This window comes from Boleophthalmus pectinirostris, unplaced genomic scaffold, assembly GCF_026225935.1.
Source record: "Boleophthalmus pectinirostris isolate CB_2022bp ecotype Guang Dong unplaced genomic scaffold, ASM2622593v1 HiC_scaffold_16, whole genome shotgun sequence".
NCBI lineage: Eukaryota > Metazoa > Chordata > Actinopteri > Gobiiformes > Gobiidae > Boleophthalmus > Boleophthalmus pectinirostris.
This window is the reverse complement of record NW_026571095.1, coordinates 35,130,562-35,145,193: the sequence shown is the minus strand read 5'-3', so window position 1 is coordinate 35,145,193 and position 14,632 is coordinate 35,130,562. Positions and strand designations below refer to the sequence as shown.

Below are 14,632 nucleotides of genomic sequence, written 5' to 3'. Positions count from 1 at the left end.
CTTATGTAACAGATAATACTCCCTACAACTGTACAACAACTCACCTTTATGTAAAAGATAATACTCCCTACAACTGCCTTATGTAACAGATAATACTCCCTACAACTATACAACAGCTCACCCTTATGTCATAGATAATACTCCCTACAGCTGCCTCATATAACAGATAATACTCCCTACAGCTGTACAACAACTCACCCTTATGTAACAGATAATACTCCCTACAACTGCACAACAACTCACCTTTATGTAACAGATAATACTCCCTACAACTGCCTTATGTAACAGATAATACTCCCTACAACTATACAACAACTCACCCTTATGTAACAGATAATACTCCCTACAACTGTACAACTCGCCCTTATGTCATAGATAATACTCCCTACAACTGCCTTACGTAACAAATAATACTCCCTACAACTGTACATCAACTCACCCTTATGTAACAGATAATACTCCCTACAACTGTACAACAACTCACCCTTATGTCATAGATAATACTCCCTACAACTGCCTTATGTAACAGATAATACTCCCTACAAATGCCTTATGTAACAGATAATACTCCCTACAACTGTACAACAACTCACCCTTATGTCATAGATAATACTCCCTACAACTGTACAACAACTCACTCTTATGTAACAGATAATACTCCCTACAACTGCCTTATGTAACAGATAATACTCCCTACAACTATACAACAACTCACCCTTATGTCATAGATAATACTCCCTACAACTGCCTTATGTAACAGATAATACTCCCTACAACTGCCTTATGTAACAGATAATACTCCCTACAACTGTACAACAACTCACCCTTATGCCATAGATAATACTCCCTACAACTGTACAACAACTCACTCTTATGTAACAGATAATACTCCCTACAACTGCCTTATGTAACAGATAATACTCCCTACAACTATACAACAACTCTCACCCTTATGTAACAGATAATGTCCTGTCAATCATCATATAATTTTTGCACTATGACCTCTTGTATAAAGCTGTGATTTTATATTTTATTACTTATTTTTAATTTTGACTTTTTATTTTACATTTATATATTTACATTTATATAATTATGTTTTATTTCACACGTGTCTCTTGCTGTATTTTTTGCTACTTATTTAGAATTTATTATTACCATTTATAATTTTTACTTTGTTATTATATTTTATTGTGACGCGTGAGCTGCTGTGTCCAAATAATTTCCCTTGTGGATCAATAAATTTTGTCTACGTCAAATTTTAAAAATGTACATTACGGTTTAGTTACGTTCAATTTCTAGTAAAAAAAAAATCCTTGTTTTGTTTAATGTAATTTATTTTTATTTACTTTTTTTTGTCCTTTGCTAAATTGATTTCTTATGATGCTGAAAACTGCGTTAAAAAAATAAAATTATATAAAAAATAAAAAAAAGGTTTCGTAAATACATGACGTCATGGACACGCGACGCCCGACACACGCCCCCTTTTTACTTGTATAAACCGATTATTTTACACTATAACCTCATAAATCGAGTGTTTTGTAATGCTTTTTCAAGATGTTTAGTGTAAACAAAAAAATATATAATAATATAAAAAAAATAGTCACGCGTTTGTTTGTGCGTGTTTGGCCTCGTGGAGCGGTCACGTGTGCGCGGCTCGGTCTCCTCGGCGCCTCGCGCAGGGGGCAGTTGCCTAATCGCCACTTTTGCGCAGCGATCGACCCGAAACTTCGCATCCCAAACACGAGGGTGAAGAGGTGAAAAGGTGACGGGGGTGAAGGGCTTATCTGCTGGAGGAAAACGCCCCGCCTCGGTGCACTTTTATCGGGCGGAGACAGACCGGCACCTCGCGCTGCAAAAAAAAAAAAAAAAAAACAAACAGAGAAGACCGCGGCTTTTGTCTCAATAAAGCTTCATTTTTTTTTTTTTGGAAAGGTACGTAATGTTCACTGCGCTTTTGTGATGTGCTTTTGCATGCTGACACACGGGCATCTTTTATCTTTTAACACGCGTATTGTGGAGTCTTTAAACATTTAGATTTTTTTTTTTTTTTTTTTGACAAGGTGCATTGTGTAACTTTTACTTTAACGCTTTTTTTACGTGGAGGTGTTATTGCTTTGTCTAGAATGTTTCACAGTACGGCATTAAACTGTTCTGTCTTCACGGAAACCGAACCAGACCACGGTTACGCCAGTTACGGTTCAGATCTGCGGAGAGGCGACGCCGCTCGCAGTCAGAATGTAAGTTTTTCCAAGTGTTTTTGAGCTGTAAAACCACCTGTAATCGAATAAACGTAAAGTAGAGCTGTTTAAAGTCACACTGCGGAACATTCTAGGCAGAGCAATGACGTATCCATAGAAACAAGCAGGTGACAGACCCCCAACCAGAAAGTTACGCAGTGCACCTTTAAGTGTTTTTTTTTTTAACTCTTGCTTTTTCTTGGACTTCTGCTTTGTTTTTCTACTTGAGTAATATTATTTTGAAGTAACTGTACTCTTAAAACCGAGTAAAATTGTGGTTTTAAAGCTCAAAAATGCCTAAAAAAACCAAAAACATTCTGACTGTGAGCGGCGTCGCCTCTCCACAGATCTGACCTCAGAAGTGTCCTCCACTTAAGTATTCATTTTATTTGTGTACTTTTCAACTCACTGTCCAATGTCTTATCTTTAAATATTTATAAATTTTAGCACGACAAGATAAAATTGGGCAAGAAGTAGTGACGCTGACAATTTTACTCGGAGGAGTAAAATTAAGGAAGAAAAGTGACTGACAGACTTTCCGAAAGAGAAGTTACACAATGCATCTTAAAGTTAAATACACTGCTTCGTATTTTTTTTTAAAATTCCGTACTTTTATTTTACTTTGAACCAGCCAAAACACACTCGATCGCCTAAAGTTAGTCCAGAACGTCGTCGTATTTTAACCGGAAGCAACAAACGCGATCACACGACCTTTTTTTTTTTTTTTTTTTTTTTGACAAGGTGCGTTGTGTAACTTACTTTTAACGCTTTTTTACGTGGAAATGTTATTGTTTTGTCTGGAATGTTTCACAGTACGGCATTAAACCGTTCTATCTTCACGGAAACCGAAGCAGACCACAGTTACGCCAGTCACGGGTCAGATCCGCGGCGAGGCGACGCCGCTCGCAGTCAGAATGTAAGTTTTTCTAGGTGTTTTTGAGCTGTAAAACCACCTGTAATTGAATAAACGTAAAGTAGAGCTGTTTAATGTCACACTGCGGAACATTTTAAGCAGAGAAATGACGTATCCATAGAAACCCCCAACCAAAAAAGTTACACGGTGCACCTTTAACTTGTGAATCATGAGTTTAAAGGTGTGCTGCGTTGGTTGAGGCTTCATCACCTTGTTTCTATGGATACGTCATTGCTCTGGAGCTTTTGGAATGTCCCGCAGTGTGACATTAAACAGCTCTACTTTACATTTATTCAATTACAGGTGCTTTTAAAGCTCAAAAATACTTAGAAAAAAAACATTTTTTTTGAATGTGAGCGGGGTCGGCTCTCCACAGATCTGACCCGTAACTTGGTCTGGTTTGGTCTCCGTGAAGATAGAAAGCCAAAACACACTTTATCACCTAAAGTTGGTCCAGAACGTGGTCGTATTTTAACCGGAAGCAACAAACGCGATCACACAACCTTTTTTTTTTTTTTTTTTTTTGAGAAGGTGCATTGTGTAACTTTTACTTTTAACACTTTTTTTACATGGAGATGCTATTGCTTTGTCTGGAATGTTTCACAGTACGGCATTAATCTGTTCTGTCTTCACGGAAACCGAACCAGCCACGGTCACGGGTCAGATCTGCGGAGAGGCGGCGCCGCTCACAGTTGTTATGAGTTTCCTTCCTCTAGACAAACAACAAAACTGTAGCTGTAACAAAATAATTAAGTAAAATAAACCAAAAAATACTCTTTGGCGATATATCGATACAGCAGCCCACGATATCGACGCTGTATCATCACATTAAACAATACGATATTTTTGCTGAACTGATATTTGAAGCCGATATCTGCGCTGTTGTCCGATACCAGTATCATATCGGTGTTTTTATTTGTCCCATAAACACATGAAATCCAGCCTCTACTTTTACCTTTTGATTTCATTTTTTCTCGTTCTTCTCTTGTTTCTGTGTCTCCAGGTTCGTGTCTGTTCCTCGGTGAGATGTTCGGAGCTGTGGTGGTGGGTCTGGGCGTGGCCGGGTCCGTCCGAATCAGGGACATGTTGGCTCCTTTACCGGGCAGCGCCGCCGAAAAACTCACCGTCAAAGGCTTCGTCTCCAGGTGAGCTTTTATTTTAACACAATCTGACCAGAAACAGCCGACAAGTCTCTTTCAAATAACATTACAAGTTTGCGTTTTTTTAGTTAGTCACTCTTTCTCTCACCTTTTTTTTGTTGTTGTTGAAACTCGTATTGATCACGGGCTCCTGAAAATCTGTCCGTTTGGTGGTTTTTCTTGAATTTTCAGACTTTGTTAACTTTTTTTTTGTTGTCTTTTTTTCTTTCTGTGTGTTGTGTCACGTGTCAAGGTGTGCGAAAATGTTGAAATATCGACATCGTATCGTTTCATGTGATGATACAGTATTGATATCGTGAGCTGATGTGTACGGAAGCCGAGAGGGGTCACAACAAACGCAAACGCCGCGACAAATACAAATGCGACAACACAACAAAAAGCCACAACACACCAAAAAAAGCCACAACACACCAAAAAAAGCCACAACAGAAGTGACCGCGGGACTCTATTTTCCGACAGACCGATCAAGCGGGAAGTGAAGAAGAAGAAGAACTACAACGTGAAACGAATAATGATAAAACAATACATTTTTATTATTTTTTAATTTTACGTTTCCAACTTCTCCGTTCCTTTACTTTTCACGTTGTAGTTCTTCTTCTTCTTCACTTGCCGCTTGATCGGTCCGTCGGAAAATAGAGTCCCGCGGTCACTTCGGTTATGGCTTTTTAATGTGTTGCGGCTTTTGTATTTGTGTTGTGACGTTTGTATTTGTTGCGGCGTTTGCATTAAAATAAAGTCCCGCGGTCATTTCCGTTGTGGCTTTTTTTGTTGTGTTGTGGCTTTTTAATGTGATATGTCGATATTTCAATATTTTTGCACACCCCATCTGTCACTGCAAAGTATCAATCAGAACTGTTATTAGACAAACGAAATTTCCAAAATCACTACGTTCAATAAAGAAATGAGACGTTTTAATGTTTTAATCTCACGTCTTTGTATGGAAGCGAGCAGGAAGTGCTCCTCCTCCAGGTCAAATGAGAACAACGACAATTAATCATGTTTCCTGACAGAGAAAAGGCGTCCAGATATAGAGCTCTGTGTTTGCCCTGACTGAGCCTGTGTAATTTATAAACCCGTTCGTATTGACATGTGTGTTTTATGTATGTTTTGTTATTGTGAAACTCTAAGCTCATGTTCAATATGAAGAAGACAAAGTCCAGCCTGAGTGATACGAGTGTTTCAGAACATAGAAAAACTGGTGGACCAAACCCCCTTTCTTTAGACAATAGACTCTGATTTGCAGGATTAAATGGTAGTACTGTATTTGTCAGACTATAAATCACTCTGGACAGCCAAAAAATGCAGAATGAAGAAGAAAAAAACATATACAAGTCACACTTTTGGGGGGAAATTTATTTTCTAAAATCAAAGATCAGGAGCAGACATTTCCTGTGTAAAGTCAAGTTGTAGTAAAAACAACAGAAGAGAGAACAACAGACTGTTAACGTCACATATGAACAGGCCTGTAACGATAACACATTTTGCTGGACGATTAATTGACCAAGAATTTATTGCGATAAACGATAATATTGACAATTTCAACTAATGTAATGACCATGGAATAAAAATGCAAATACATCCTCTCAATGATGAATAAACTTTACTTTCTGAAGAACATTTAACACAGGAACTGTAAGACAAACAAAAACAACAGGCCTAAATAAAACAGATTTGTTAACACAGGTATTGAAGAGTAAGTTTAAGGACTGTATAGGTGTTAGCTCGGATTGTGATATTGGCCCTGGAGCGCCGGTCAGGATGCAGGATGGTGTATTTAGGAGGTTTAATGAAGCTCAGGCAACATCGCAGAACATTATTGGTCGTATGTGTGGTCTATAAAGAAAAAGAATAACTACACAGGTATTATAGGAACATGAACACATCCTGACACGCGTAAAACCAATAAAAAAGGACTTATAAAACATCCATATAGCCCCGAATACCATAAACTTACTTTAGTCAACAACGCACAACTTGAGCTGACGATACGTGTCTGCACGCCCGAGCCTCAGGAACTAATTAAGACAGCGGTGCCGTGCGCTCTGAACTGAAGCATGCATTAAAGGTTGTATGGAGGATTTTTTGTTTGTTTCAAATTGTCAGTGAAAGTTTAAAATACCATTATAGAGATGCAGCAGCCTTGTAATTATGATGACCAAAAAAAAAAAAAAGAAAGAAAATCTATCAACTGTGGACGTGTTGAGGCCAGATAAACATCAGCCAATAGAAAACGAGGCTGCCTCATTTTCTATTGGCTGTTAGGTCGTCAATCAAACTCCCTACGTTTCTAAGGTAACTATGCAGCAGTTCTTAGAGGGTTTTTCTAATTGTGGCTCTCTCGCAGTTCGCATAAAGTTTGTTGCAATGTCGGACGAGAATCCGCGACCAGTTCGCCGCAAAAGAAAGTCGGTTTTTGAGGTCGCTGAAAGACGAAGAGAAGGGGAAAAGGAGCGAAGACGAACTGAGGTGATTCTTGGAGATTCCTTTCAGTGATTGCACAACTGAAGCAGACAAAGGGTCTAAAAACTGAGGTGTCGGTCTCTAAATTATTTCTAGAGGGACCTGTGGAGGAGGAAGGTGGTGTCAAGGACTGTCGCTGGATTTCTCTTTCCTTAAAAAAATCCTCTATACAACCTTTAAGTCACAGCACCTCTAGTGGGCGCTCTTGACAAAGCTACTTCCTTTCTTACAACAGGACTAGTCTAATGTGTCTGTCTCACAGCGAGGACTTGTTCACAAAAATGCACTTGAATAAACCACTGATGAACCAAACACAACCAAAACAATAAATAAAATGGATTATTAAGTCTCTGTAACAAAATTGCCCTAAAAGTCACCGACTTACATTTCTCGTCTACATGTTCGTATTAACATTATGTTGATAAAAAATTACATTGATTATTTGTTCAGCTCTGGTGTCGCGATTGTCAAAATCGGATCATCACGAGACGTCATGTGGAATGTCAAGGTCCAATTCACCTGAAGAGGGCCAAGAAACTGCAGCTTTGGCGATAAGATTGGCCAATTTTTTATTTTCAACATTTTTTTTTTTCATTCATTCCCACAGACTTGTAGTTGCTTCTCGATCTTTTGACCTGTTCACTCCAAAATGACCCACATCATCTTTGTATAAAACTCTGCACAGACATTGTCCTGCACATCAAAGAGTCCAGATTTCACACACGAGTTCATGACCCAAGATGAGAAAAAGTCACAAAATTATAGGAAGAAAAAAATGGATAAACAGTACTTTGGTCAAAACAAAAACTGAAATGGGTCAAATTGACCCGTAACATAATACAAGGGTTAACCTGCGACACAGCAGCAGCCACAGAGACACGAGACACAATATTCCAATGTAAGTCGGTGACTAAAATCACTTTTAAGGGCAATTTTGTTACAGAGACTTAATAATCCATTTTATTTATTGTTTTGGTTGTGTTTGGTTCAACAATGGTTTATTCAAGTGCATTTCTGTGAACAAGTCCTCACTGCGAGACAGACACAACCAAATTCAAACCAATTCAAACTTCACCTTTTAAATATTCAGCACAGATATTTTCAAGCCCCGAAATTCAACAGTCAAAATTAGGAGTGTAAAATAGACCTTTTTTTCACCTTTTTGAACAAACGGCTGAAAGTGCCGCGCTGTAGTTTTGCGGAACTTCTCGTTAATGGTTTTCTGTGGCGAAATGTGTTCGTAGAATGCTAAAAAAGTGCCTTTTAGACACGCAAATGTGTGAACACTAAAACTTTTATTGTATTTTTTGTAACCTTATTGTACATTTGTGTCATTTTTGATTTGATTATTAATTTTTTATTTTCGTTTTGGATGCCTTTTTGACATCTGGCGAAGGGACTACCGACGCAAATGAGCTCTTATCAGCGAACTCGGGCACATTTACATTGTTTTGATGTTGATTAATGTGCATTGTCCCTTTTCAAATACATAAATAAAAGTAAATGTGTGTCGTATTCTCGGATTTATGAAGCTGCTGGAGAATACGACGCGCACGTTTTCCCACAGAAAACCGTTAACCTGAAGTTCGACAAACCTACAGAGCAACGGTCACTCTGCTCCCCGCTTTTATATTTACTCTGTGCTCTCTCTCTCTCTCTCGCGCCCCCTTGTGTTCAGGCGGAGTATGGGCGCGCAGGAGGGCGTGGAGCAGCTGTCGATGTCGGAGGCCCTGAACAGAGACGACGTCAGCGCGGCGTTCGTCTGCACCGAGAACGAGTCGCACGAGGAGGCGGTCAGGTACGCCGTTTATTCTATTCAATAAAATTCAATAAAACATAAAACTTAACCTTTTAAAATCAAATTAATTAAAGTTGTCTTATCTTTAAATATCTATGAATTTTAGCACGACGAGATACAGCGACAGGAAGCAGTGACGCTCGTGATTTAACTTTTTTTTTTTTGTGCTTTTCAAAATTTTAACAAATGTACATAAAAGAACAATCGATCTGTGGGGTTCTACAAAACAAAGAAAAAAAACTGAGCTTTGTAAACAGACCATTTGGACCATCGCTTAGTCAAGACAAACCCAAGACTGAACCAGGACTGAACCAGGATTAAACCAGGATTAAACCAGGACTAAACCTGGACTAAACCAGGACTGAACAAGGATTAAACCAGGACTAAACCTGGACTAAACCAGGACTGAACAAGGATTAAACCAGGACTAAACCTGGACTAAACCAGGACTGAACCAGGATTAAAACAGGTCTTAACCAGGTCTAAACCAGGACTGAACCAGGACTAAACCAGGTTTAAACCAAGACTGAACCAGGACTGAACCAGGACTAAACCTGGACTAAACCAGGACTGAACAAGGATTAAACCAGGACTAAACCTGGACTAAACCAGGACTGAACAAGGATTAAACCAGGACTAAACCCGCGGTCATTTCCGTTGTGTCTTTTTTTGGTGTGTTGTGGCATTTGTTTTTGTCGCGGCGTTTGCGTTTGTCGTGACCCCTCTCGGCTTCCGTACTTATCGATACCTGTGAAAAATTCGTGTCTGGGTTCCGTACTAGTTTCAGTATCGATGAGAGTCCGATTTTCGACTCTACAACTAAGAGTGTCGTGTAAGAGAAACTGGACGTAACATCTGATTTATCATTTGTAAAGCTCAAAATCTGGTGTTTTTGAAAGGATGGACACAAAAATGAGGAAACCTAAAATTAAAACAACCTTAAGGAGCACAGCAAGAAACACAAATGTTCAAATAATCGCCTGTAATATTGTCAACATAAAGGTTTTGTCACTTGTACGTTCGCTCACAGTGGAATAAATGTGCACTGAAAAAGGCGTGTATTTATATTTTTGTTTTTATTTTTGTTTTTGTTTGCTGCAGACAGTTTCTGGAGGCGGGGAAGCACGTGTGTGTGGAGTATCCCATGACCCTGAGCTACAAGGCGGCTGTGGAGCTCTGGGACTTGGCCGAAGAAAAAGGTGAAGCGCCGTTCTACTAAACGACCACTAGATGTCGCTCAAAGTCTGTGATCGTTCGCGCTGCTTTATGTTGGAGAGAAAAACATACAGACTATATTTGTGTTTTTTTGTTTTTTTTTGTATTTATATTTCTTTGTTTTTTATTCTAATCAAATACTGCTTGTTTTTTTAGTTAAATGAGAAGGAAACGAATTGCTATAAATATTGAGATTGAATCACCTCTAATCCAGGACTAAACCAGGACTTAACCAGGACTAAACTAGGACTAAATCAGGACTAAATCAGGATTAAACCAGGATTAAACCAGGACTAAACCAGGACTAAACCAGGACTAAACTAAACCAGGACTAAATCAGGACTAAACCAGGACTAAACCAGGACTAAGGACTAAACCAGGACTAAAACCAGGACTAAACGGACTTAAACCAGGACTAAACCAGGACTAAAACTAAACCAGGACTAAACCAGGACTAAACTAGGACTAAACCAGGACTAGGATTAAACCAGGACTAAACCAGGATTAAACCAGGACTAAACCAGGACTAAACCAGGACTAAACCAGGACTAAACCAGGATTAAACCAGGACTAAACCAATATTAAACCAGGACTAAATCTGGACTAAACTAGGACTAAACTAGGACTAAACTAGGACTAAACCAGGACTAAACCAGGACTAACTCAGGATTAAACCAGGACTAAACCAGTATTAATTTTGGACTAAACCAGGACTAAACCAGGACTAAACCAGGACTAAACCAGGACTAAACCAGGATTAAACCAGGACTAAACCAGGATTAAACCAGGACTAAACCAGGACAAACCCAGGGCTAAACCAGGACTAACTCAGGATTAAACCAGGACTAAACCAATATTAATTTTGGACTAAACCGGGACTAAGCCAGGACTAAACTAGAACTAAGCCAGGACTAAACCAGGACTAAACCAGGACTAAACCAGGACTAAACCAAGACAAATCCTGGATTTAACCAGGACTAACCCAGGACTTCACCAGGACTAAACCAGGTCTTTTGCTCGTTTCAGGAGTGATCTTACATGAGGAGCACATCGAGTTGTTCACGGCGGATTTCAAATGGCTGAAGGAGAAAGTTGAGGGACAGAAGCTGCAGGAGGGAGTTCTGCATTTCACCGGTGAGAACATTTTAACAAAACAAATAAAAATAAAACACACCACGGAACATTCTCCACGGAAATAGACGAGTTTTATGAGTTATTTCCACAGTTTCACTCAAATGCCACATCTGGTGATTTGTTTATTCAGCGGAGTGTCTTGCCCAAGGACACAGCACCGGTACAAACCCGTGCGTGATGCGTCTGTGTGTTTTGTGCAGGTGGTAGTTTGAAGCCGAGGTTTGGTTTCCTGGCGTTCAGCGGGATCGCGCGGCTCACGTGGCTCGTGGAGCTGTTTGGAGAACTGAGCGTCCACCGAGCGACGCTGGAGGAAGATCAGAGCAACAACTACAGCAAGATGACGGCCCACCTGCTGACCGCCGACAACAGGTGAGGGAGGGGCCGTAACCGGGGGCAACAGGCAAGGGAGGGGCTGTAACCAGGTCCAACAAGTGAGGGAGAGGCTGTAACTAGGGGCGACAAACGAGGGAGAGGCTGTAACTACGAGCAACGGATGAGGGAGGGGCTGTAACCAGGCGCGACAGGTGAGAGAGAGGCTGTAACTATGGGCAACGGATGAAGGAGGGTCTGTAACCAGGGGCGACAAACGAGGGAGGGGCCGTAACCAGGGGCAACGGTTGAGGGAGGGGCTGTAACTAGAGCACAGCCGATATGGATTTTTGTGAAACCGATATGATGCCGATATAATGCCATCAGGCTTTGCCGAGAGCCGATATAATCACCAATAATTCTTAAAAATAAAAAAATTATATACACACGCTTAATAATCTTGTAAACCTTCACCTTTTTCCAAAAAGTTTTATTAGTAACAATCAGTTGCAATGTTTTATGTTTTAGCATACTGAAACCGCTTTAACCAGAACATAATAATTAAATATTAAAATATTTAAAAAAAAAATATATATATATATATATATATATATGTACTATTAATAACTAAATAAAATATGTTGTTCAATGACCGTAATAATAATCTTTGTCAACAAAATAACACAAAATAAATATCTCTATATAAAATAAAAGGCAGCGAAAAAACTGCACTTGTTTTTGCTTCATTAATGTCCAGTTTGTACAGTTTCACTCGGCTCTGAGCTCCACCCGGCCGTGGGCTCCAACCCTCAGCACCAAACTCACGGAGGCTCGAAGCCCACGACCAGGCCGGAGCTCGCAGCTGGCAGTCGGAGCTCTGGTCCCAGTCTGGTCCCGGTCTTTTCAGCCCACTCGATGTAGTCCAAGTCCACCATTTATCCAAATGAAAACAGATACAGAGGACACCGTGCAGCTGCAGTTAATCCTTCTGGAGCAAATAGAGCGGATTTACTCACGCGACCAAATTTCCAAACTCAAGCGACCTGGACGCACAAAAATGAAGCAAATGACTCAAAAAAGTCAAGCGACAAACTAGGGGCGTTTGATGCAATTTATTCGCACCAGACGCTTTTGGTTTGAACACGGCTTTACAGGGCTGTAATAGCGGAGGAAAAAGAAAAATGAAAAATATTGGCACTGATTGGCGGAATTTCATATCGGCCGATATATCGGTCTGGCTCTAGCTGTAACCAAGGACAATGAACAAGGGAGGGGCTGTAACCAGGGGCAACAGACATCTCTTTATAAACACAGAAGTAGTATGAAGTTCAAGTGGAGTTGACGTGTCTCTGTCGTCCTCAGACCTCTGACCTGGATCGAGGAGCGAGGACCGGGGCTTCCCAGAGCCAAGAAAATAAACTTCAAATTCGAGTCGTTCGCGCTGACGGAGCTGTCCCCTCCGGCCAGCAGGGGCGCCGTGGGGCTCTTCATGCAGGACTTGGTGTTGTTCGGGGCCAAGTTGACGGGGCAGGTGTCGGCCGAGGAGCTGCAGACGGAGAAGAGGAGAGTCCAGCACTGCCTGAACCTCGCACAGACAATACAAGACCTGTGCCAAAAATAAACACAGTCTGCTGGAGTTTAGGGGTTTGGGTTTATTTTGACTGAACCAGGACTAAAACAGGACTAAAACGGGATTAAATCAAGACTGGAGCAGCACTGAGCCAGGTCTAAACCAGGCCTAAACTAGAACTGAACCAGGACTAACCAAGACTAAACCTGGACAAAACCATAACTAAACAAGGACTGAAACAGGACTAAATCAGGACTAAACTAGGACTGAACCAGGATTAAACCAAGACTAAAACAGGACTGGACCAGGACAAAACCAGGACTACCCCAAGACGACAACAAGACCAAACCAGACCTACGTAAGAACAAAACCAGGACTAAATAGGACTGAAATAGGACTAAACTAGGACTAAACCAGGACTAAGCCAGTGCTAAACCAGGACTTGACCAAGACTGGACGAGGACTTCCCCAAGGCGAACCAGGACTAAATTAGGACTGAAAAAGGACTAAACCAGGACTAAACCAACAGTTACTCTGGACTAAACCAGGACTACCCCAAGACGAAAACAAGACTAAACCAGAACTACGTAAGAACTAAACCAGGACTAAATAGGACTGAATCAGGACTAAACTAGGGCTAAACCAAGACTGAACCAAGACTGAACCAAGACTGACCCAAGACTGAACCAGGACTTAACCAGGACTTAACCAAGACTAAAACAGGACTGGATCAGGACTAAACCAAGACTAAAACAGGATTAAATCAAGACTGAACCAGGACTAAACAAGAACTAAACTAAGACTAAACCAACAGTAATTCTGGACTAAGCCGGGACTAAACCAGGATTGGACCAGGACAAAACCCATAACAAAACCAGGACTACACCAAGACTAAACCAGACCAAAGTAAGAACTAAACCAGGACTAAACCCGAGCATTAACAAGAACTAACCATGCGCTTGCGAGTCTAAATAAATCGCGACTAAACCAGGACTGTCCATTTGAAGCCCGTTGTCATGGAGACGAGGTGTTCGGTCGGTTGATGGTCTCAACAAAACGACAACACGACAAAACAAGACAAAACGACAACACACGGCTCCTGACGTTTGGACTGAAGGAAAAACAAGGGCTGATCCGAACAGTGAAGGAAAAGGAACTAAATACTAAAAAAGTTCCTGGGACTCATAGTCAAGACTCTGGAATCATCGATCTCTACTGAACTAAAGGTAAAATGTAGCTGAAAACTACCACTTCATGACATCACCAGGTGGAACAGAGCGTTTTGAGCTTTGGAAATGCAAACGGACTAATGATAAAGATTTACTCAAACATGTGAATGAAACAAAACACAACTCCAGGATCCGTGTGTCATTCGTTCATTCGTTTTTCAAAATAAAATCAAAAATAAGAAAACGAAAAAACAAAAAAGAAAACTGTTTTCTTCATTATTTGTCTCCAAAACCAAAATTAAAAAAAAAAAAAAAACAGTTAATGATTTTTTTTTTTTTTTTTTTCGATTTTGTGTTTAAATGAAAAATGGAAAAAACGGATTTACGTGACTTAAACTGCGACTCCGGACTAAACCAGGACTAAACCAGGACTGAACCAGGACTGAACCAGGACTAAACCAGACTGAACAGGACTAAACCAGGACTAAACCAGGACTGAACCAGGACTGAACCAGGACTAAACCAGGACTGAAACTGAACAGGACTGAAAACCAGGACTGAACCAGGACTAAACCAGGACTTTTAAACAGGACTCCTGGTCTGGTCCCAGTCTCAGTTCTAGTCTCAGTCCCAGTCTCAGTCCTGGTCTCAGTCCTGGTCCCGGTCT

The 14,632-nt window shown here is 40.5% G+C and overlaps 1 protein-coding gene across 1 annotated transcript; it reads left to right on the top strand.

Moving 5' to 3' along the window:
- Positions 1-1,582: 1,582 nt before the first annotated feature.
- On the top strand, positions 1,583-14,421 carry blvra (biliverdin reductase A). The gene is made up of 7 exons (XM_055151480.1): positions 1,583-1,932; positions 4,154-4,295; positions 8,449-8,568; positions 9,670-9,767; positions 10,810-10,917; positions 11,118-11,286; positions 12,589-14,421. The coding sequence occupies exons 2-7, from the start codon at positions 4,177-4,179 to the stop codon at positions 12,845-12,847; spliced, it is 873 nt and encodes a 290-aa protein (XP_055007455.1). The 5' UTR covers positions 1,583-1,932; positions 4,154-4,176; the 3' UTR covers positions 12,848-14,421.
- Positions 14,422-14,632: the final 211 nt, after the last annotated feature.

Coding starts and splice junctions, on each gene's coding strand:
- blvra (XM_055151480.1), top strand. CDS start 4,177: ATGTTCGGAGCTGTGGTGGTGGGTCTGGGCGTGGCCGGGTCCGTCCGA. Junction 9,768..10,809: donor GGACTTGGCCGAAGAAAAAG/GTGAAGCGCCGT, acceptor TGCTCGTTTCAG/GAGTGATCTTACATGAGGAG. Junction 10,918..11,117: donor GGGAGTTCTGCATTTCACCG/GTGAGAACATTT, acceptor TGTTTTGTGCAG/GTGGTAGTTTGAAGCCGAGG.